Consider the following 25,330-nt stretch of genomic DNA (forward strand, 5'->3'; position numbering starts at 1 on the left):
TGGGAAGGCTTTTAGCCAGAGAGCATCTCTTATCCTCTCAGCAGAGGATTTACAATGAAAAGAAACCTTGTAAGTGTGCTCAGTATGTACATGCCTTGCCCTAGAATGTGGAGATCACTGTGAAGGTTATATTTTGTGTCTGACTTTATCAGAAAGGTGAGATAAGGAAAATAATCCATGGCAACCTTCCAGGTTGCAAAACCAGAGCAGGAGGCAATAGGCTGATAATCTACAGAACTATGTGAGAGAATACATGTGGATGTTCTCAGAAATAGCATGTCTTCAGAATAAGGAAAAGACCTTGTGTCGACATTATGTCAACTGGGGAACAATCTTTGGTGAAGTGAAGACATCAGATTTGTCTGATCAATGATGTAAAAATTTGGGCATTTTAAGGGGAATGTTGTGTTCCCCCAGAGGCCACCTCCATGCATGTATTCAGCCTACACTGAGGCCACTGCATGTGACAGTCAAGAAACTTCTCATTAGCTTGAAATCATTTCTGCCTCCTGATTTTCATGACCAACCAATCTTGGTGATGAGGCAGGGATTCCCCTGATGCACTTGAGGCAGAGCAGAACCACTGTGTGAACAAAGCAGCCCCTTCTCAGCAGGCAAGAGGCCTTGCAGTCTCTATCTACAAAGCTTCCCATGGTTGCTCCTGCTCTGCCAGCCTGGAAGGGAAAGGGAAAAAGAACTCAGTTCCATGTCAGAGGCCTCAAGGCTGCTTGTCAGAGGCTCTCTACAGATCAGTGAAAGGCTCAGGTCCTGAGGACAGCACCACCATCAGAGTAATGGTTTCCAGTGCAGAGACCAACAGGTTGGACATGAGGGAGCAAATCAGGAATTGTGGGACATCTGTATTCTCTCATGAAGGCAAATCAGACAGGTCTTGCTTTTCCAGAAAAGGCAAACACTGATAGGAAGAAAGGTTTCTAATGAAATTCATTTGGATGCTAATGAGGACCCAAGGCCACTTCTTGTTCCATTGTCACTGAATTTATCAGAGAATCTTGAGCTAGAAGAGCCTTCAGAGGCCACCTGGGCCATACTCATACCTGCAGAGTCATCTCTTGGAAAATATTTCTGCTTCAAGAACATGTAGAGAGGCCACCCGTTATTAGGACAGTGTTCATCACATCCAACTGAAATCTGCCTCTTGCAGCTAACTCTCACTGGTCCTGGGTCTTCCCTCTGGGGTCAAGCAGAACAAGTGGGATTTATTTCAGACATGATAGACTTTCAGGTACTTGGAAAGTATTTCCTGTTGTCCACCAAGTTTTCTCTTCTTCCTGATAAGCTGGCTCATTCCTTCAACTCATTTGGTATGGTCTCTAATTCATCACATTCATTTTCTTTGTCCTTCTTTGGATGTATTTCAACTTGTCAGTGTCACTTGTTGATTAACTCCACTTTATCAAAGATAGAAAGAAACAGATATCTTCTTTGTCTATATTTATTTTTCTGAAGGTAGCTGGCAAAAGTGCTACAAAGCTGGAGTATAAATTACTTCGTAAAATCTTCTAATTGTGTGATCTGTTTTAGCTAACAATAGTGGAACCAAGATTTTGGCACCCTAGTATCTGTCAGTTGTGGATAAGTTTATGGATTAGTTTGAAATGGAGGGATATCATGACTTGTCTTGACCTATGTCTTGTCACTGGACTCTAATAACTCTGGAGGAGAGAGTGAGGCAGATAACTTTACACAGCTCTGGCTCACTTAAATCCAACTCACTTGCACACAAAGAACCAACCACAATAATCTGTAAGCAAAGAAGTTCATGAGTTCAAAAGTTCGATGTTCCTCTCTCAGTTAAATGCAAAAGCTCAATTTTGCTATCAGTTGCTTTTAATTGAAGAAAAGTTCTAAGCCAAGTTTAAAAGTGTAGTGTTGTATTAAGATACTTTATTTCAAAAGGAATTATTATCTCAGCACCAGCTGCAAATCACTTTGTGTTAAGGAAACTTGGGATCTTCTTTACCTTTAAGCTTCCTGATGCAGTTGTAGGCCATCTGTTGTTATCTCTACCAGCCAGGATGATGCCATTCCTTGAAATATTGTCTCTGGGTGTTTTTGTACAATTCGAAGAAATTTGTTATCTGTAATTAGTTATTTCTGCAAGATCCAGGTGAAAAATGTCAACCTTTTCAAAATGAAAGAGGGGCTATTCCCAGCCCACATTTCAGACTTTCCACCAATCACATTGTCTCTGCTCCCATAATGCTGTCAGTCCCGTAACCATCCATATTGTTTTCCCCACCCAACAACTTGTGTTCTTTGTTCTGTTTTTTCTTGAATGTGTATTTTTTACTGAAAGAAATCATTCATAAATGAACATACAAAAAAGTGTGCCAACACATGAGTAAATAAAATAATGACAAAGGACAGCTTTTGGGAAAAGTGTGTCATCTGTTGTTCGTTTGTTCCTGAAATATCGTTAGAATCCAGTGCCAAAATGCACCCCAGACACCTTTTCAAAAGGTAAAGGCAAGTTCAGAAAACCTGGTGATGGACAAACCTAAACCTACCTCTCCTCCTCCAGGACTTGGAGCTCCGTGGGGAAGCCATTGGCCCTCTGTTTCAGTAAATTCATGTTAACAAATAAACTGCTAGTGCTCAGAGCTTCATTGACATGATTTTCCTTGTGACAATTAATTCTTGTGGTCTAGAGACCACCAATACAATCTCTCCTGAAGGAAAGCTTTATCTTATAGAATCTTTTCATGGAAACCATGGTCATCAAATTAGATATGATTATCTTGAGGCCATCCTGACAGTCCTAGCTGATTCATTGTTCTGTCATTTCACTCTTATCAGACTCTTTGTGACCCCATTTTGGGGGGAGATGGTTCTTGGCAAAGATGTTGGAGTAGTTTGTCATTTCCTTCTCCAGTTCATTTTACTGATGAGGCAAACAGGATTAGGTGACTTGGCCAGGTTCACATACGTAGTATTCTTGGATGGATATGAACTCATAAAGCTGAGTCTTTCTGATTCCAAGCCCAGTGCTCTGTGCACTACGGCATCCAGGAGCTGCCCTCAGTCTCACCCTACAGGAGCCTTCAGGTTGATAGAACATTTATTGTTGTTGAGCCATTCAGTTATGTTCAACTCTTAGTGACCCCATGGACCATGGCAGGCTAGGCCCATCTATCCTCCACTATCTCTCAAAGTCTGTCCAAGTTCATGTTCAAATTTTTCCATGTCACTATCCATCTCATCCTCTGCTTTTCTCCTTTTTCCTTCTATCTTTCCCAACATCAGGGTCTTTCCTAATGAATCCCCTCTTCCCTTTATGTGGCCAAAGTATTTCAGCTTGAGTTTTTGACCCTTCAGTGAACAGACTGAGTTAATTTCTTTCAGTATTGCCTGACGTGACCTTTCTGCTGTCCAAAGGACTCTCAAAAGTCTTCTCCAGCACCACACTTTAATTTGTTGATTCTGTGGCACTCAGCTTTCCTTGTACTGAAACTCTGACAGCCAAATTACTGGAAGACCCATAGTTTTCAATTTATGGAGTTTTGTTGGCAAGGTGATGTCCCTGTTTTTAAGGTGCTGTTCAGATTTGCCATAGCTTTCCTTCAATGGATGCGGTCTCCATCTGCAATGATCTTTGAGTCTAAGAATATCAGCTCTGACTCTTCTTCCATTTCTTCTCCCTCTGGTTTCCAGGAAGTGATGAGCCAGTTACCATGATCTTACTATAACGGCTTAAAGAGGGGAATAACATGTACATAACTATGCATAGAAAACTATGGTACCCTACAGAAAAGTGTGTGTGTGTGCATCCTTCATTGCTGAAGAAGACCATGCCATCAGAGAAATGATGACATGACTTGCACTTGACTTTGTTTTGAGTGAGGGAGGGCTATGCAGATCACCAGCCTCACTTCTCCAGAGCCATCCAAATTCAGTGACCAGATATTCATCAGGATGACTGGAGATGACCCAGGATGAGGCAATTGGGGTTAAGTGACTTGACCAAGGTCACACAGCTAGTGAGTGTCAAGTGTCTGAGGTGAGATTTGAACTTAGGTCCTCTTGACTCCTGCACTGGTGCTCTATCTACTGCACCACCTAGTTGCCCCTACAGAAAAGTAAAGAGGAAGGGAATAAGTGGGGGGGGGGGGGGTTGATAGAAGGGAGAGCAGATTCTGGGAGAGGGTAATCAGAAGCAAACACTTTTGAGGAGGGACAGGGTGAAAAGAGAGAATATAATAAACGGGAGATGGGATGGAATGGAATAGGATGGAAGGAAATAGAGTTAGCAGGAGTTACTATGAAATAAATTGAAGCAAGTTTCTGAAAATAGGTTCATTTCTCTGACATAGAGAACCATGTTGAATTTATAAAAATAACTGCCATCCTGCAACTGATAAATGATCAAAAGATAGAATATCTTTTTATATGAAATAATTAAAACTATAACCATATGGAAAAATCATTGTAACTCATTACTGATTGAAGAAATGCAAATTAAAACAATTCTGAGATACTGCCTCATACCTATTCAATTGGCTAATAGGACAGAAAAGGAAAATGAGAAATGTTGCAGGGGCTGTGAGGAAAATGTGATATTAATGTACTATTGTCAGAGTTCTGAATTGATTAAACCATTCCATACAGTAATTTGAAATTATGTCCAAAGGGTTATTAAACTATGCATACTCTTTTAGCAATAACTCCACTAGGTCAGTATCACAAAACAGATAAAAAAGAAAAGGACAAAAAATATGCAAATATACAAAAATATTTATAGCCGCCCCTCTCTAGGGGTAAAGAATTAGAAATTAAGTGGATGCCCATCAATTGGGGAATGGCTGCACAAGTTGTGGTGTATGAATGTAATGGAATCCTATTGTCTTCTAAGAAATGATGAACAGGTGAACTTCAGAAAAACCTGGAAAGACTTCTATGAACTGATGCTGAGTGAAGTGAGCAGAACCAGGAGAACACTGTACACAGTAACAGCCACAGTGTGTGAGGACTGATTTTGATAGACTCAGTCCTTCTCAGCAATATGAGAATCTAAAACAATTCCGAAGTCCTCATGATCCACATCCAGAGAAAGAACTATGCAGTCTGAATGCAGAGTAAAGCAGACTTATTTTTTGTTTCTTTTGTTTTCTTTGTCATGGTTTCTCCCATTCATTATAATTCTTCTGTACAACATGACTAATGTGAAAATAGTAATGTTTGATAGGAATGTATATGAAAAGCCTGTCCCAGATTGCATGCTGTCTTGGGGAGGGAGGAGGGAAGAGAGCAGGGGGAAATTTAAAGCTTATGGAAATGAATGTGGAAAGCTAAAAATAAACAAATTAACTTAAAAGAAAAAGGAAACGATGAGCATGATGCTCTTAGAAAAACCTGGAAAGACTTGTGCAGGCTGATACAAAGTGAAATGTACTGGATACAAAGTAACAATAATATTGTGAGATGATCAACTGTGAATGATTTAGCTCTTCTCAGCAATACAACACAACAACCCATGACAACTCTGAAGGACGTAGGATGAAAATCTCTATCCATCCCCAGAGAAAGAACAGATGGTGTCCGAATCCAGGTTGAAGCATGCTTATTTTTCTTAAGGTTTTTTCCCCACTACATAACTATTATGGATAAGTTTTGCATGAATACACATGTATAACCTATATGGAATTACCTTCCTTCTTAATAGGGGGTGTGAGGGTGGGGAGAGAGTAAAGGAGAGAATTTGGAACTCAAAGTTTAAAAACAAATATAAGAATTTTTTTACATGTAACTGTGAATAATTAAATACTAAATAATTTTTAAAACATGATTAAAATAGATCTTAGTACACATACATATGTGGGTGTATTAAGCTTCAATCCAGCTTTTTAAAATTTTTTTTATTTTATGCAATAATGCATTTTCACAACCTAGTGCAATAAAAATTGATTTACATGAAACTGCAAATCTACTAGGCATAAGCTGCTATTCCTTTCAAATATACAACAAAATTATGATGTGATATTTTTCTTTTCTTCCCTTCTCCCCACCCTAGAAATGGCTACCATTAGGCACAAATAGGTGTATGTATGTGTACATGTATATGTATGTGTGTATATGTGTACTTAGGTCTTTCTCTAGATACAAACAGCATCCTTGTATGTCCTTTATAGATAATTTGGGTATTTGTATTAGACAAAATAACTTATTTGTTCAGTCATTCTTAAAACAAGATTTCTTTTATTTTATACAATGTTCTCTTGCTTTCAGTATTTCCTGCATATTTTCCCATGTTTTTCCAAAGTCTGGAGGTCATCATTTCTTGTGACACAGTAGTATTCCATCACAATCGTATACTACAATATTTTAGAATATGTAAGCTTTTTTCATTTTTCCCTAATCATTTTTGCAAATACACCAAGTATTGGCATGCTCAAAAGGCATAATTACTGATTGCTTTCAAAAATGTTTGGATCATTCTACAATTCCACCAACAATGAATTAATGTCCTAATTTTTCCATATTTTCTTCATTATTTGTCACTTTCCCCTTCTATAATTTTAGCAAATCTGGTAGGTATAAAATAATGTCTTAAGGTGGTGGTAATCAACATTTTTCTAATCAATAATGGTTTAGAACATATTTATAAATTGCTTTAATTTCTTAATTGGAAGCTGCCTATTTTTGTTCCTTATCAGTGGGAAATGACTCATCTTCTTAGAAATTTGAGGAAGTTCTAATTGCTATTTGTGAATTTCCCTCTAGCTTATGTTTACTCACTATTTTCCTTCTTAACCTCTGTTTTTACCATATCCCTGCTGCTGTATCTTTTCCTCTTACCCTTTTTAAAATGTTGCTTTATTTATTTTTAGTTTTCAACATTCACTTCCATAAGTTGTAAATTTTTCCCCCTCCCCAAGATGGCATGCAATCTGACATGGGCTCTACATATACATTCTAAGTAAACATATTTTCTTATTAGTCATATTGTATAGAACAATTAGAACAAATGGGAGTAACCATGGAAAGAAAAACAAAAGAAAGAAAGAAGATAGTCTGCCTGATACGCACACCATATTGCTTTTTCTGGAAGCAGATGGCATTTTCCATCACGAGTTCTTTGGAATTATTTTAAGTCCTCGCTTTGCTGAGAAGAGCCAAGTCTATCAAAGTCAGTCACAGGACAATGTGGCTGTTACTGTTACAATGTGGCTGTTACTGTGACAATGTGGCTGTTACTGTTACAATGTGGCTGTTACTGTTACAGTGTTGCTGTTACTGTGTACAATGTTCTCCTGGTTCTGCTCACTTCACTCAGCATCAGTTCATAGAAGTCTTTCCAGGTTTTTCTGAAGTCCACCTGTTCATCACTTCTTAGAACACAATAGGATTCCATTATATTTGTACACCACAACTTGTTCAGCCATTCTCCAATTGATGGGCATCCCCTTGATTTCCAGTTCTTGGCCACCACAGAAGGAGCTGTTATAAATATTTTTGTACGTGTGGGTCCTTTTCCTATTTTTATGATGTCTTTGGGATACGGTCCTAGAAGTGATATTGCCGGGTCAAAGGGTATGCACATTTTTATACCTCTTTGGGCATACTTACAAATTGCTCTACAGAATGGTTTGATCAGTTTACAACTCCACCAGCAATGAATTAGTGATCCAATTTTCCAACATCTTGTCCAACATTTATCATTTTCCTGTTTTGTCCTATTAGTCAATCTTGTAAGTATTATGTGGTACTTCGATCAATAGTGATTTAGAACATTTTTTCATATGACTATACATACCTTCAGTTTCTTCCTCTGAAAACTGTTTGTTCATATCCTTTGAACATTTATCTACTGGGGAATTACTTGTATTCTTATAAATTTGACTCAGTTCTTTATATATTTTAGAAATGAGGCCATTATCAGAAACAGTAGTTGTCTGCTTCTTTCCTAATCTTGGTTGCAATTGGTTTGGTTTATGCAAAATCTTTTCAATTTTATGTAATCAAAGTCATCCATTTTGCATTTAATAATGTTCTCTATCTCTTGCCTGGTCATAAATCCCTCCATTCTCCATATATCTGACAGATAAACTATCCCTTGCTCTCCCAATTTGAGTATAATATTAGGCTTTATATCTAAATCATGTACCCATTTGTACTTTATTTTCATACACAGTGTCAGACATTGGCCTGTGCCCAGTTTCTGTCATACTGTTTTCCAGTTTTGCCTGCAGTTCTTGTCAGAAAGTGAGTTCTTATCCCAGAAGCTGGGGTCTTTGGGTTTATCAAACAGTAGATTACTTTAACCAATGACTACCATGTCTTGTGTACCTAAAGTATTCCACTGATCTGCCCTTCTATTTCTTAGTCAGTACCAAATAGTTTTGATGATTGCTGCTTTATAATACAATTTGAGATGTGGTATGGCTAGGTCACCTTCTCCAGCATTTCCTTTCATTAATTCCCTTGACATTTTGTTCTTCTGTATGAATTTTGTGATTATTTTTTCTAGCTCTATAAAATATTTTTGGCAGTTTGGTATGGTACTGAATATGTAACTTAATTTAGGTAGAATTATCATGTTTATTATTTTAGCTCAGCCTACCCATGAGCAACTGATGTTTTTTCAATTATTTAGTTCTGGTTTTATTTGTGTGAAAAGTTTTTTGTAATTGTGTTCATATTTGTATTTCTTTTAGCGGGTAGATTCACAAATATTTCATAATGTCTATAGTAACTTTAAATGGAATTTCTTTTTCTGTCTCCTGTTATTTGGCTTTGTTAGTAATATATATAAATGGGGATGATTTATGTCAGTTTATTTTCTATCCTGAAACTTTGCTAAGGTTGTTTACTATTTCAAATAGTTTTTTACTTGATTCTCTAGAATTCTTTAAGTATACCATCATGTCATCTGCAAAGAGTGATAGCTTTTTTTTCTGCCTGTTCTAATTCTTTCAATTTCTTTTTCTTGTTAGTGGTAAAGTTAATATTTCTAGTACCATACTGAATAACAGTGATGAAAATAGGCATCCTTATTTAACCTCCATTCTTACTGGACATGCTTCTACCATAGTCCCATTGCATCCATCAAGATGGTGGAGTAAGCAATAAGTTGCTCTCACTCTCCTTTACTGACTTTGCAAAACCCAGAAAATATTGCACCAGGAAAAATCCTGGAACAGTGGAGCCAGCAAAAGGACAGGGTGAAGCAGACTTTTAGCTCTGGAGGCTAAGGGGATTAACAAGAAAGTTCCCTTTTGCTGCGGCTGAAAAGAACCAGTGCAGGACAGGAGGCATCCAGGCAAACCAGCAGGAAACTCCACCTAAGCAGACCAGTGGGAGATCCTTAAGCCCAGGGTATTAGAGCCAGCAAATGCCAGCACCAGGACCCCCAGCGTGTCTTTGCACAGCCAGGAGAATCGGCAGACACCAGGGAGGATATGCTTCCACCAGTAGCTGAGCCTACCCATGTTCTAGTGCAGCCCTCAGGGAGGAGGAGACCTACAGTAGCCAGACTACCACTTCCCTGCACCTCACGCTGTGAACTTCAATGTAACCTCGAGGAAATACAAAAAGACTTTACCTGGCCTCAGCATGAACCAGTCAGCATCAGGTAAGCTACAACATTATATAGCTTTTAGCTGCCAGAACCAGAGGCCACAGCACACAAAGTCAGTAACCAAGTCCCTAGCCCCAGCATAAGAAGCATGGAACAGAGCCCCCTGTGCCCCAGAAGTAGAGATGCACTTTAAAAGCAAGGGGAAAGACTATCACAATGAGCAAAAAGCAACTTAGAAAAACAAGGAGCATAGATTCTTACTATGAGGACAGAGAAAAGAAAATACGATTTAGAAGAGGACAGCATTGACACTATACCCACATTTGAAACCTCAAATGGGAATATGAACTGACCTCAAGCCCAAAAAGCCTTCTTGGAAGATCTCAAGAAGGATTTTAAAAGTCAAATTGGAGAGGTAGAAGAAAAATAGATTAATTCTTTTAAAAATACAATTGACAAAATGGGGGTGGGGGGAGAATTAACTGAAGAAAACACCTTAAAAAGTAAAATTGGCCAAATGGATAAGGAGGTACAAAAGCTAAGTGAAGGAAATAATTCATTAAAAATTAGATTTGGGCAAGTAGAAGCTAATGACTCTATGAGACATCAAGAATCGCTCAAACAAAATCTGAACAATTAAAAAAAATAGAAGGAAATGTAAAATACATCACTGGAAAAACAACTGAACTAGAAAATATATCCAGGGAAGATAATTTAAGAATTATTGGTCTCCTGAAAAGCCATGATGAAAAGAAGAATCTGGATGGGAAAACTGCCCTGAGGTCCTAGAACCAGAGAGTCAAATAATAAATGAAAGAATCCATTGATCACATCCTGAAAGAGATCCCAAATTGATAATGTCAAGGAATATTGTAGCCAAATTCCAGAATTATCAGGTCAAATAGAAAATAGTGGAAGCATTCAGAAGGAAAACATAAAAATATCATGGAACTATTGTCAGGATCACACAGAACCTTGCAGTTTCCACATTAAAAGATCAGAGGGCTTGGAATATGATATTCCCCAAAGCAAAGGAGCTTGGATTACAACCAAGGATGAACTACACAGCAAAATTTAGCATAATCTTTCAGGACTGATGTTCAGTGAAATAGGGGACTTCCAGACCTTCCTGATTGAAAGACCAGAGCTCAATGGAAAATTTAATCTTCAAATACAAGACTCAAGAGAGACATAAAAAGGTAAACAGAAAAGAAAGAAAAACATTATTCAATAAGGGGAAACCCTTTACATTCCTACATGGGAATGTGATACTTGTCAATCTTGAGAACTGTATCTTTATTACAACATTTAAACGGGGTATGCATAGACAGAAAGTGTGGGTATGAATTAACTGATGTGATGATAAAAATCCTAATTAAGGGATGCAAAGGTATTGTAATGGGAGAAGAGGAAAGGAGGAGGGAGAAAAGGGTAAATTGCATCAAATGAAGAGGCACAAAAACATTGTAGTAGAGGGAAAGAAGGGAGGGAGATGAGCATCGTTTGAACTTTACTCTCATTGGATTTGGTTCAAGGAGGGAATAACATACTCAGTTAAGTGTAGAAATCTATCTTGCCCTACAGGTAGGAGGAGGGGAAAGGGAAAAGAAGAGGGAGGGGTGGTTAGAAGCTAGGGAAGAAGTAGTAAGGGAAAAGGTAAAGAAAAGAGAAGGGTGCTGATAGAAGGGAGGGAAGATCGAGGGAGATGGTGCTCAAAAGCAAAACCCTTTTGAGGAGCGAAAGGGAAAAGGGAGAAATAAAAGCATAAATGGGGGGATGGTTTGGAGATAAAGATACAGATATTAATCATAACTGTGAATGTGAATGGAAGGAACTCTCCCATAAAACGGAAGTAGATAACAGAACGAATTAAAAACCATAATCCTTCAATATGCTATTTACAAGAAACACATTTGAAGCAGAGGGATATACAAAGAGTAAATGTAAAATGCAGGAGCAGAATATACTATGCTAAAAAAAAAAAAAAAACCAGGGATAGCTATCCTGATCTCAGACAAAGCAAAAGCAAAAATAGACCTAGTTAAAGGAGATAAGGAAGTAAACTACATCCTGCTAAAAGGTACCATAGAGAATGAAGTAATATCATTACTAAACATATATGGACGATGTGGTATAGAGTCCAGTTTCTAAGAGGAGACGTTAAGGGAGTTACAGGAAGAAATAGACAGCAAAACTATAATATTGGGGGACCTCAACCTCCCCCTCTCTGAACTTGATAAATCTAACTTCAAAATAAACAAGAAAGAAGTCAAACAGGTGAATAGAATTTTAGAACAGGTAGATATGATAGATTTCTGGAAAAAATTGAATGGAGATATAAAGGAATACATGTTTTTCTCAGTGGTACATGGCACATACACAGAAATTGACCATGTACTAGGGCATAAAAACCTCACCATCCAGTGCAGAAATAGTAAATGAATCCTTTTCAGATCATGATGCAATAAAAATTATATGTAACAAAGGGCTTGGAAAGATAGATTAAAAATTAATTGGAAACAAAATAATCTCATCCTAAAGAATGAGTGAGTCAAACAACAAATCATAAAAACAATGAATAACTTCCTCCAAGAGAATGAGAATGAGACAACATATGAAAACTTATGAGATGGAATGACAGCAGTTCTTAGGGGAAGTTTTACATTTGTGAATGCTTACATGAATAAAACAGAGAATGAGGAGATCAATGAATTGGGCATGCAACTGAAAAAACTAGAAAAAAAGAAAATTAAAAATCCTCAAATACCAAATTTGAAATGCTGAAAACCAAAGAAAAGATTAATAAAATTAAAATTAAGAAAATTGTTGAAATAATAAATATAACTAAGAGCTAGTTTTATGAAAACACCAATATAATTGATAAATGTTTGATTAATTTGATTTTTAAAGAAAGAAAGAAGAAAAATAAATGAACCAGTGTCTAAAATGAAAAAGGTGAATTCACCACCACTGAAGAGGAAATTAAAACAATAATTAGTAATTATTGTGTCCGACTGTATGCTCATAAATTTGACAGTCTTAGTAAAATGGATGAATATTTACAAAAATGGTCCAGATTAACAGAAAAGGAAGTAAAATACTGAAATTTTGTTTATCCTTTGTTTTCATAGACGACTATGACACCAGAGAATTAATTAAATGACTTGCAGTTGAGTTTGATTTGAATGAGGGAAGGCTGTACAAGGCCACCAGCCTCACTTTCTCCTCCAGAGGCATCTGGATCAAGTGGCCAGATATTCATCAGGATGACTGGAGATGGCCCAGCATGCAATGAGAGACCCTGGTCCTTTTAGGCTAAGGCCTGTTTAGGTACTCACTTAGAGTGAGGTAATGCCCATTTAGTGAATAGGTCTCTTCAAGATGTGGGTTAAGGGATGGTCCTTTTAATTAGAAAAAAAAGGAAAAAAACACAAGACCTTCAGGGCTGCTATTCCAAAGAGAAGCAGTTACTACTGAGACTCACTCTAAGCCAGGAGGGCCCAAAATACAGACATTAAGTGGAGCTTGTGCAGGGACCTATTGTGGTTCAATCTATGAGCTTCAGAATGAATTGGGTTTAAGGTTTTGTGAAAGAAGAAAGAAAGAAAGAAAGAAAGAAAGAAAGAAAGAAAGAAAGAAAGAAAGAAAGAAAGAAAGAAAGAAAGAAAGAAAGAAAGAAAGAAAGAAAGAAAGAAAGAAAGAAAGAAAGAAAGAGAGTGAGTGGAAGAGAGGAAGAGAGGAAGGAAGGAAAGGAAGGAAGGAAGGAAGGAAGGAAGGAAGGAAGGAAGGAAGGAAGGAAGGAAGGAAGGAAGGAAGAGAGAGAGAGAGAGAGAGAGAGAGAGGAGGAAAGAGAGGAGGAAAGAGAGGAGGAAAGAAAGGAGGAAGGAAGGAAGGAAGGAAGGAAGGAAGGAAGGAAGGAAGGAAGGAAGGAAGGAAGGAAGGAAGGAAGGAAGGTAATAGCATTATCCAACTGGGACTGGCCAGTTGGTCCCCAGGGGGGCTGCTACTACTCCTCACAGCATGTTGTTCACCCTTGGTTCTCAATGCAGGGAAGTCAGAGTACGAGTTGGAGGGGCAGCTCTGACTTTGGGGTCACTGAGGCTCTGACTGGTCTCATCCCATCTGGGATCCCAAAGCCACCAGTGCCTCTTGGTTCTCCATAGAAGAACAGGAAGGGGAGACAGAAGAGAAGGAGGAAGAGAGGAAGAGAAGTATTTCATACAGATGTGGTTGGAGAGGTTCAGAGACCCCCCTAAAAACATGAGTACTGGACAGGGTCGTCTGGAATGAATTCACGGACTCAAACACTCTTTAGGTCAAGTTGGCAAAGGTTTATAGTTAAGCTATTATAGCGGGCAGAGCCTTTAGGGAACTTGCAACTCAACGGGACTGATGCTAAAGCTGTATAGAAAAAGGAGTGGATTATCTAAAAGATATGCTAATTAGGTGGTACCTAACAACCTTGGTCACTGGTGTCATTCACTACTAGAAACCAGGGGAAGGGATAGCTCAGAGGTGTATTTTTGGTCTGCTAAATCTGTAATAAAATAGCTTTGAGAGGAGACGTTTATAGCTTGACCTGTGGGTTGTATACAATAACTTTGGGAATCAATACATGATAATTCTGTGGTTACCAGATAGTCCTGTTTTTATGAGAGAATTCCTTCAGAGGTCAGCTTGTTCTTGTGATGGCGAAAGATAGTTTGTTTCACTGGGATCCACTCAGGAGTAATTCTGGAGAAACATAGTTCGTTTTTCTGGTGCCTGCTTATGAGTAATTGCTAGGCATAATGGGGAGAAAACTGTCAGGGACAGTGTTTTGATGCCAGGGAGAAATGTGTTCTTGCAACTGGGGTCTAAATGCAAGCACCCCAGCACCCTACCATTCCTCCCTTAAACAGATGGCACCTAAAATCTTTTGGGGTAAGGGACAAAGGTCTTGGCTTCTGAAACTGCTTCACACTGAGAATGGATGTAGTGCTGTCACTGCCTCAAGGGCTTCCCTCCCCCCCATTCAAGGGATTGGGTCTTTAGCCAGTGTATGGAACTTGGCTGCTAAGTGGTGCAGTGGATAGAGCACCAGTGCAAGAGTCAGGAGGACCTGAGTTCAAATCTCACCTCAGACACTTGACACTCACTAGCTGTGTGACCTTGGGCAAGTCACTTAACCCCAATTGCCTCATCCTGGGTCATCTCCAGTCATTCTGATGAATATCTGGTCAATGGATTCAGATGGCTCTGGAGGAGAAGTGAGGCTGGTGACCTGCACAGCCCTCCCTCACTCAAAACAAAGTCAAGGGCAAGTCATGTCATCATTTCTCTGATGGCATCATCTTCTTTGGCAAAGAAGGATGAACACACACATACATATATATCTAGGACCTTGGCTGATGCCAGGTCCAGGGGGTGATTGATCACCACCTGAGACAGTGGTTGGTACCCAGCTGAACAATCATTTGCAAGTGGAGGCCACTGAAACTAGAAGAGACAAATCTGACAAGGGGGTTAAGCAGATAAGGACCAAAAGGAAGTAAAAGCAAAATGATCAGGAGTGGGACAATAGAGAACATAGAAAGAAGCCAGTATTCCCATGAAGAGGAGGATTCTGATATACTAAGGTTTTCGTTGATTCCTCACATCCAGTTATCTTTCTCCAGTATCCTTTTAGCATGGAGTTCCACTTGCTGAGAGCTGTTAATGCACATGCCACAGAAGGCATTGGCCAAGGCACAGACACCTCCACTGGAGTCAAAGTAGTCCAAGGCAATGTGATTGTCCAAGACCACATTTATTAGGGAATCCAGGGACTGTACACTGTTTCATTTGCCTATTGGTGAATGGTCTCTGTTAGGTTTGAAAGAATGAGCTCATGTTCTAAATGTCCATACCAAGGTATGAGGTACTCTGATCCCTCGTTGTCCCAGAATCCACGCTTCACTCTTTTTAGAAAAGGGATACTGGGTTTATTAATATTGAAAATAGTCAGAGGGGGCAACAAAAATCCAAGGGAGCACAAACCCACAAGTCTTTATGAGATGTTAAATATCGGATAGCTAGAACAGCAGTCCTTGGGTCCTACCAAGTGGTGGTATTTCACTTTCCCTCTTCCCCAGAATCCTTGACACCTGACCCACCCATCCCGCAAAGGAAGGAGCATCCCTTGGGACCACAGATGGGGCCTGTTTGCAAAAAGGTCCGAGTGTGAATGCCCCATGGATCAGCATGATTACAAGTTAACATTCCAGGTAAAAGAGAAACTTTTAGATCAACAAGAGTATTATAGCTGGAGAGGGCTGTAGCATTGTGTCAACTGAGAAGTGAAAGTTAAATAGTGAAACCTATTAGGAGAATGGGAGGAATTCAGTCACAGTGCAAGTGAGGAATGTTACCCCTGTACAAGAGGCACAGCTGGCAGAGGTGAAGGTATGAGGGCACTCATCACTGTGGGCATCCTTACAGGTGGTACAAGTCTGGAGACCAGCAGAGACATTTACAAGCCCTTCCTTGACAGGGGTTTTTATCTGTACAGTGGCTGTAGTTTATCTCCCAGGCAAGGGAGTATTTCCTGTGGAGAAACAAGGTGTGGAAGTGGATAAATTTGCCCATAATGGAATAGCCAGTACAAAAAGGGTGGCAAAAACCTCTGAGGTCACATTGGGGAGAAGTGCTCTTGCAAAAACTGCCTCTGGGAGGTGAGGATTGCCCTGTGAATGGGGGTAACAGAGCCAACAATATTGGGCTCCCCCTCTGCCCACAGTTTCCCAGTTTGACGAAGGAGTTGTCTCCCCATTTGTGAAGACCAGGGACCTCAAGGAATCGGGCAGAAGGAGGAAAAGAGCTCTTGCTGTCATTTTCAGCACAGAGGAAATGGTTCCAGGTGGGAGAGAAAACAATTGCTCCAAAGGAAAGAAAAGATAACTGTAATAAGGCTAAAACATAGGAGAGTGCCTATGACTTCACTTCTTTCCATCCACCTGTGTTAGAGGGCCTTGGGGTCTTTTGAAACAGAAGCTTAACATTGTGTGTTCACAGGAATACTCCAGAGGCCATGAGGGGGAAGCAAGGGTTGACACTGGTTTTATTCTAGTTATGAGTCCAACTAGGGAGGCCTTCAAATTTTACTGCTGTTGGGGTAGTGAGAATGACTAGATAAGGTTCCTTCCAAGTGACACCTAGCTGTTCTCCCTTCTGGGCTTTCCAGGACTTCAAGTACACCCAATCTCCAGGTTATACAGAAGTAGAGAGAAGTAGAAGTAGAGGTTTAAGGAGGTACTTGTGGGCACACTCTAACAAGGCAGGAATTGCACATTGGGTAATCACATGTTGTCCAGGGTCCACTAGAATGTCAGAGATCAGGAAGGTCCTCCCGTATTGAAGTTCAAAGGAGCTCAGATTAATGTTTTCCCAAGGTAATGTGGACTCTGAGCAGGCCATTTGGGAGGTTTGTCTCCCAATCCTCATGAGTCTCTACACACAACTTAGGACTTGCTTGAGGGTGTGATTCACTTTTTCCACTTTCCCCAAGGATTGTGGGTGCCAGGCAGAGTGAAGGTGGTAGGTAATCTGAAGTGCCTAGGTCACAGCTTGGGTTATGGGTGAAATGAAGGCAGGGCCATTGTCACTCTGCAGAGAGTTGGGCAGGCCAAACCGAGGTATGATTTCCTTTAATAGGAGCTTGGATACCTACTGAGCCTTTTCCATTCTGCAAGGAAAGGCTTCCATCTAATTTGTAAAGGTGTCAACAAAGCCTAAAAGCAATTTGAATTCTCTGCATGGGGCCACGTGTCAAATCTTCTCCTGGGTGGGTATCCCTTCCCTGGACAGGTTTTAAAAGAGGAGGTGGTTTGATTCCTCCTTCAGGATTTACCTGGGCACAAGTTGGGCAGGGTCAGCAAACTTGCCAAATGGTTTCACCCAGCTTGTGACCTAAGAAAAGGGATTTTATGAGGCAATGAAGGGTATTCTTCTTCAGATGTGAGGCTTGAGTAAGCCAGACTAATTTCCATTGGCTCTTTTCTGGGATAAGAAGCTGGCCTGTGGGTGTCTGAAGCCACCCAGAGGGGGAGAGGGTATATCCCCTCTTTAGTAAGAGCTTTGTCAGATATCCCCTTTTCTTTCATATTGCCCCGTGAGCATGTAGGACATGCAAGGCATATTTAGAGTCAGTGAAAACATTCACCATTTTATTTTCCCCCAGCTCTAAGGCTCTGGTGAGTGCTATTAATTCTGCCTTTTGGGCAGACGTGCCATGGGCAGAGGCTTGGCTTCTGTGGTGCAGAGTAAGTTAACTACTTTGCACCTTGCCATCCTCACTCCTTGTTCTACAAAGCTGGATCCATCCATGTATCCTTCTTCATCATGATTAGAAAGGGGGACATCTTTAAGATCAGGCCATTTCAAATATATCAAGTACAAGGTGTCCTCACAATTTTGGACAAGGCCTTCTGAGTGGGCAGCGTCCAAGAGGAGAGCTGCTGAGTTGAGACTATGGCACCCTCTAAGAGTCAAGTCAGGGGTATCTAGGAGCAGGGCTTGATATTGAGCGAGCTGACCACTTGCCAGCCACTCGCGACCTTTTGCATTTAGAATGCTATGGACCCTGTAGGGGGTTAAGATTTCTAAGGGCTAACCAAGTATGAGCTTAGAGGCTTCCTCAATCAGGACAGCTGTTGCTGCTACAGCCTGGAGGCATGGGGGCCATTCAGCAGCCACAGAATCAAGTTGTTTTGGAAAATAAGCCACAGGTCTAGGGTGGTCCCAGGGACCGAGTTAAAACTCCAGGAGCCTCACCCCTCCACTTGTCTAAATTCGGCAAAGCTAATGCTGGGGAGGAGGTCAGTTTAGATTTCAGAGTTTTAAAAGCCTTAGCCTGATTTAGTCCCCATTTAACGAAAACTTATCAGGCCCTTCAGTAGAATCATAAAGCGGCTTAACAGTAATTCCAAATTTGGGAATCCAGAGTCTAAAGCACAGCCATGTCCAGAAAGGTACGGAGCTGTTTGTTAGTGGCTGGGACAGGAAGAGACATTATTGCCCATTTCCTCTGGTGTCAAGGAGTGAGAGGTGGACATCATCCACATATTGAATTAAACTGCTGATAGGTAATCCCAGATCCCTTCAATCTTTTCCCAATGCCTGACCAAATAAATGGAGGCTCTCTTGGAAGCCTTGTGGCAATACTGTCCAGTTAACTGGTATGGGGTTGATTTCCCAGGGGGTGTCCACTCAAATGCAAACAGGAATTGGGAGTTGTTGTGGAGAAGCATACAAAACATCTTGGCGATCCAGAATGGAGAACCATTGGGAATCCCCCAGGATTGGAGTGAGGATGGTATTGGGGACTATGGGGTAAATAGTACAGCTTCACTGACTGCCCTAAGGTCCGCAAAACTCCCCACCTGGCTTTCTTACAGGAAGAACAGAGGTGTTCAGGGGGACTGGCAAGGAACAAGAAGGCCCTACTTTAGGAAGTCTCCGGGCCTGCAATCCCTCCCAGGCATCAGGTGTGAGTGAGTATGGGCACCGCTCAACCCCCTCCCGTAGTTCTGAGGGAACAGGAGAGGGTTTGCTGAGCAAGGCTGAACGGGAGAGAGGAGCCCTGCCTAAGGAGAACTGGCTGCCCAATTTCACCATCAGATCCCTTCCCAATAGAGAGGATGAGGAAGGAGGGGTCAAACTGTAGTTTGGTCCCCAAATGGGCAGGACAAGGGATATGTCCGGCAACCCCCGCCCTTTTCCTTCAAGGCCCGTCACTCTATAGCTAGAAAGCCAGCGGGGCCAGAATGGTGCAGTATCACACAATGGGTGGCCCCCAATCGATCAGCACATTGGGAGGTTCAGCTGCCCCGTCCACTGTCCCCCAGAGCTCGGCCAAGGAGATGGAGAAGGTGGGAGCCAGCCCCGCTCCAATGCCCCGTCAGTTGGCAGAGCACTATCTGGAGGCTCAAGGGGGCCCGGCTGCTCGGGTGCCAGGGGCATCGGCGGGGGCCGGCCTGTTCTCCGGCCTCTCTCCAACGGTGGGGCCGGGGCACTGGGGGCATCTCTGCGGCGCACGGCCGCTCCCTCCCGCGCTGGGCGCCCAGGACTCGGGGCCCTCGTCCTGCCCAGCAGGCGTCAGTCCACCTTCGCCCTGCAGGGGGCGCAGCGGCGCCTGAACTCTCTGCTCCTGACTGCGGCCCTTGGCTCCTCCCAACCAAGGCGGCAGCAGCCCCGAAAGCGCGCGGGGCCAGGCAACTTCTGGGCAACGTCCTGGATCCTCCTGCTGTCCTGGGGAGTCTCCAAGCGCGGAGGGGCCGAGACAAGCCGAAGAGGATCGGGACACTGACGATCGAGTTCTCCCTGAATGTGGAACAGGAACAGGAACCGCGATCCTTTCTCCTTTGGAATCGCCACTTCCGGTAAAGGAAGCAGTCGGAGGGAATGGACGAATCAGGAGCTGGGAACAGAGGGGGATAGGAAGTTCCGCCTCTTGTGAGGGAGGAACTAGGGAGCCAGGGCCTCTGGGAAACCGAGTCTGGCTGCGGAGGCCCAGTAGACCAAAGAGCTGTTGAGTCAAGGGTTCCTGGGAAATGGAGTCCGGAAACGCTGCTGGGATAAAGTCCTCGGAAGTGGAAGTTTAAGGGACCAATGGCAGGCGGTGCCGGCGGGTAAGGGGGCGGGACATCCCCCAATGGAGGGGCGGGAGGAGCTCTGGGGCTTAAAAGAAGGGGATGCTCGCAGAGCTCAGGTGGGTCTGTGTGCCAGTCCTTTCCCGCAGCACCTTGGGCTGGAGGCCCCGCCTGGTGCCCGCCGCTCTGGGTACAGGTATCCGATGGGGTTCTGCCGAGCTCCGGCCCGGGCCGCTCCTTCGGGGCCTCGGGACTGGCCTGGGGCCGGCGGGGAGCCCCATCCCTGGGGGAGTCTGCCCGGAGCTGAGACCCGTGTCCTGGACTGGGGACAGTGACCAGCAGGGGAGGGGGAGCTCCCGGGGGGAGGGGCAGCTTGGGGAGCTCCCAGTGGGGGAAGGGGGAGCTCGGGGAGCTCCCGGAGGGGGAGGGAGGGGAGGGGGAGCTCGGGGAGCTCCCGGGGGGGAGGGGGAGCTTGAGGAGCTCCTACAGGGGGAGGGGGAGCTCGGGGAGCTCCCGGAGGGGAGGGGGCGCCGCCCTGGACTCTGAGAACGCTTCCCACCTCCCACTGTGCCCCACGTTGGGCTCCTGGAATGAATTCTCGGACCGGAGCTTCTGTAAGAAAAGTGGGCAGAGGTTCCGTGTTGCTGCCAGGGAAGGATGCTGAAGCTTCCAGACACAGCCTTGGTCCCAGCCAGTCCCTGCTGGACACCAGGGCCTTGGTCACAGGCTCAGTCACTGCTGGACACCAGGGCCTTGGTCACAGGCTCCGTCACTGCTGGACACCAGGGCGAGGGCTTCCTCGGGGCGGCTGTTTGAGGGCTTTGAGAGGCCGTGTCTGGAGCTTGAGCTCTGGAATCAGGCCATGATCATTCTCCTCCTGAGAAGGGAATTTCAGCTGGTTCTTGGGATGGGGAGAGATGGTTTGTGTTCCTGGGGCCCACTCGTGAGTCCTTGCAGGCATGCTGTCCTTGGGCTGTGGAGAAAACCCTCAGCCTTAGGGTTCTGAAGCTGAGGAGAAATGTGACCTTGGAAGTGGAGCCCAAGGACAAGCATCAGGAGCATCTTCCTTTCCAAGCCTGCCCTCCCTGCCTCCTCCCTCCCTCTGTACTTGCAGTATTACTTTCAGGGACTCTGGTGCTGGTTTTATCCTGGCAGTCTTTCTGCTTAGGGGAGGAGGGGTGAGTCAGGAGGGGAGGGGGTGGAGACACTGGAGAGGAGAAGCTCTCACAGAGCGGGGTAGGGTGGCCCAGGCGCAGTTTGATCACAGGGCATTGGAGTTTGGAGGTCTGGGAATTTAGGGCAGAGGAGGGATCATTGCACTGGAGAAGGCATTGCATGGGATGGAGGGCAGGGCTTAGGAAGGGCAGCCAGGATCTCTGAGTCCTAGCCCTGAATGTGATTGGAGGAAAGGGCCCAGCCATCCTCAGGGTCTCTGGGGCTAGAGGGGGTAAGGCTCTGGGGAGGCTGGCCTGGCCAGAATGAGGAAGTCTTTGAGTCCAGACTGCTATGCTATCCCTATTCAAATCTCTTTCCTTACTTCCCCTAGATCTGAGATCTTTCTGCCTTACACAGAAGACAAAATCACACTGCCTTTCCTGGAGCCTAGATCACTCTGCCTTCGCCACGCCAGCTCTGTGCTGCCAGGCCCCATGTAGGTGTGAGCCAGAGTACTCCTCCACCCCCATTTCCTGGCTGACCCTGCAATTCAGTCTCCTCTTCATCTGACTTCATCCTTCATCGTGAGTCTCCTCCAGGTCTACCAGGAGGACACCTTTCTCCCAAGCCTGGCTCCTGGATAAGCTCCCTGCCTCTATATCTTTCTCAGACTTGCCATCACTTCTTAAATTCCTGGCTCACTTTCCCCAGATTTACCATTAGATATTACTTTTCCAGACTTCAGACTTTGCCCATAGGATTCTGGGAGTCCTGATTTCAGCTTTTCTGTCAGGCCCCCATGTCCTGTCTCCCACTTCCCTAATCACTAATCTCTTGGTTAGGAATTCCCTTGTCTTGCATTCAGATCCAGCCCCCTTTGGAGATCTAACAATCATACCTTCCCACCTGCCTACCCAGACTTGGTCACAGGTACCAAAGGTCTTTTCTGCACTCCCTGATCTGTACCCAAGGCTCTGGGGCTGGTTTCCTGTCAGATCCCAGGCACGTAGCTCCCTGTCTCCATTTATTCCCTTTAGAGATTCCAAGGCTAAGATCTACCAAAGCATCCCAACAGTCCTCCTCAGCTCCTAGTGAGACCTCAGGACACAGTCATCCTGCTTCCCCAGGCTTAGTGTCCACCTGGATACCTGTGACTCCAGTGTTACTGACCTTCCTCCATGAGCTATGTTAGATGGTCTTGCCTCTCAGACCCTACTCCTGCTCCCCTTCCCCAGGCCTCCTGCTGCCCTGCCTCATGTCCCATGCCAGGATTCTAAATCCTATACTGCATTTTGTCTTCCAGCTTCCCCTGATCATTCCCTGGTGTCCCCATTCAAGAGCCCTCCCCCTCCTCAACCTTCCCTAGCTTCCCTTTCTCCTAGATCAAGCAGTTAGTCTGTTGTCTAGATAATATGTGTGTGAGTCAGGGAGAGGGGAGGCAGGGAGGGCAGAGGATCATGTGGAGGGAGAGTTCTGAGGAACTACTGAAGCTCTGACTGGTCTCATCTCATCTGGAATCCCAAGCCCCCTCTGCCTCCTGGGTGTCAGGGAGAATGGGTAAAGGGGCAGGAGAGGAGTCAGAGAAGGAGGGAAGTAGTTTTCCTTTTCAGACCATGTCCATTTCCAAGCCTGACCCTCCCTGCTTCCTTCTTCCCTCTGTAGGGTGGACTCTCTCCCCGGAGGGTGGAACCTGTGGGGCCTCGCCCTTGTGAATTACTGTAAGCCAGCCTGTTGCCCAGAAAGAGAAGAGCAAGATCTCTGGGATCCTTCCCCCTGCAGAGGACCAAGGCCTGGCCCCAACAGGGAGCCTGGAGCCAGAGGGAATGGCCCCTGGAAGCCACTGCCCCTCTCCTCAGGTGAGTGCAGTCTGTGCCCAGACATCACTCTATGAGGTCATTGCCATAGACATAGAGCATGGTCTATGAAGCTGCCAGTATGGTCTTCATGGAGACTTCTGTACAGAAATAGTCATGAAATTGAATAAGGTAGTAACAACACTGCCCTGCTCTCTGCTGCTCTGGGTTAAACTGATTCCCTTTCTCTTTGGCATATGGAGCACAAATGTTGCAGCATATGTTGCTGCCCTTCCCTGTTTCCAGGCCTATTATGGGGCCCTTCTATTGGACTCTCTATTCCTATGTGACTTATACAAAGTATGGATAGATACAGTGCTTATCCTTCAACCTAGTCTTTGGGGATTGACTAGATGAGTACATTAAGATTATTACAACAGTCATTACCCTTTATAGAATCATAAAGAAGTGACTAATGCTGTTTGAGTAGGGGTCCTCAATGAATCATTTCTCTCCCAGTCTCAAATCTGGCGAGCCTCTCTTCATTTGGTCTACCAGTCAGCCTCTTAACTCATTCTCTTAACTCTTATTCTACCAAGTTTCTACACTTCCCCATGTGTGTTTAGGACATTCTCATAAAGAAACTGGCAACATTTTTGTGATGAATTAACTCAAACAAAACGCAACTTAATTGAATATTGCTTTTTTTTTAATTAGGGAAGAACCCCTCCTCCCCATCATTGTTCTCATTCAGTCATGTTCAAGGCTTTATATACCATTTGGGGTTTTTCTTGACAAAAATATTGGAATTGTTTGCCATTTCCTTCAACAGTTCATTTTGCAAATGAGGAAACTGAGGCAAGCAGAGTTAAGTGACTTATCCAGGGACATACAGCTTGTAACTTTCTAATGCCAGATCTGAACTTAGGCAGATGGTATCTTCCTGATACCTAACCCAGTGTTCTATCCATTATGTCACCTAGCTTGCCCTTCTCCATCATAGTTACTTTTATTTCTAGGTAATTAATTTTGTGATTAAGGAATGTACATCCTAGACAAATGAAAGAAATCAGAAAGGAAAGGAATAAGATATTTTGGCTATGACACATCATCTCCAGAGTAACTTCAAGCTCTCAATGTAACAACAGATGACACCTTCACTTGGCTGGGGACCATCTCTTACAGCAAACCAATTCCAGTAAATAGCTCTTTAGAATCCTCTTCTGGATAAGATTTTATTTCAGCCTTTAATTTTGTTCTCTTTTAAGTGTTCACATTAAATGCATTTTCCCAGAATGCCATGGAACTGCCAGTTTCACACAGACATTTCACAGAATTTTTTTAGAATATATCACTTACTAGTTAGAAATTATTAAGGAAAAGTACCGTAAAGTTCTAGAACAAGAGGTAAAGTAGAAATAGAAAAAATGTACCATTCACCACCCGAAAGAGAATCCAAGAGGAAAACTTACATGAATGTCATAGTCAAGTCTCAGAGCTCCCAGGTTAAAGAGAAAATATTGTAAATAACAAGAAAAAAAATTATTTCATTATTTGGGAAATCTAATTAGGATTTCACAAGAACTAGAGGATTCTACTCTAAAAGACTGAAAGTTGGCGACGTCGTATTTCAAAGAACAAAAGAGCTATGGTCTCATCCAGGAATAACTTACCTAGCAAAGTAGAATATCATCCTCAATGGGAAGAAATAAAAGACTGTTTAATGAATTGAAAGACTTTCAGGTTTTGGAAAATACAAGAGCAGAGCTCATTGGAAAATTCTATATAAAATATCCAGAAGAAATGTTGTTGTTGTGTTCATCCTTTGTTGCATGAAGAAGACCATGCCATCAGAGAAATGATTTCATGACTTGCACTTGACTTTGTTTTGAGTGAGGGAGGCCCCTTTAGGCCAAGGTCTTTGCAGGTAGTCACTTAGGGTGAGTTAATGCCCATTCAGTGAATAGATCTTTTTAAGAAGTAATCAGGGGATGGCCCCTTTAATGAGGGAAAGAAAAATAACTCTTAGCCAGGAGGGTCCATAAAATAACCCTTAAGTGGAGCTTGGCAGGGTCCTAGTGTTGTCCAATCTATGGATTTCAGAGTACAATAAGGTTTAAGGTTTTAGGAAGGAAAAGAAAGGAAAGGAAAGAATTTTCATTGGAAATTTATCATAAAAAATCCAGAATAAATATAAGGACAATAATAAAGACTGATTATTAGGCCCCCATTAAGGT

General features: G+C 43.1%; 1 protein-coding gene across 1 annotated transcript in view; it reads left to right on the plus strand.

Moving 5' to 3' along the window:
• LOC140502777 (uncharacterized) overlaps positions 1-25,330 on the plus strand; it is a 70,537-nt gene that overhangs the window by 14,762 nt on the left and 30,445 nt on the right. Inside the window, 1 exon segment of the mRNA XM_072606774.1 lies at positions 13,639-13,648. Within this exon segment, the coding sequence (XP_072462875.1) occupies positions 13,639-13,648 (10 nt within the window).

Source organism: Notamacropus eugenii, chromosome 4, assembly GCF_028372415.1.
Source record: "Notamacropus eugenii isolate mMacEug1 chromosome 4, mMacEug1.pri_v2, whole genome shotgun sequence".
Taxonomy (NCBI): Eukaryota; Metazoa; Chordata; class Mammalia; order Diprotodontia; family Macropodidae; genus Notamacropus; species Notamacropus eugenii.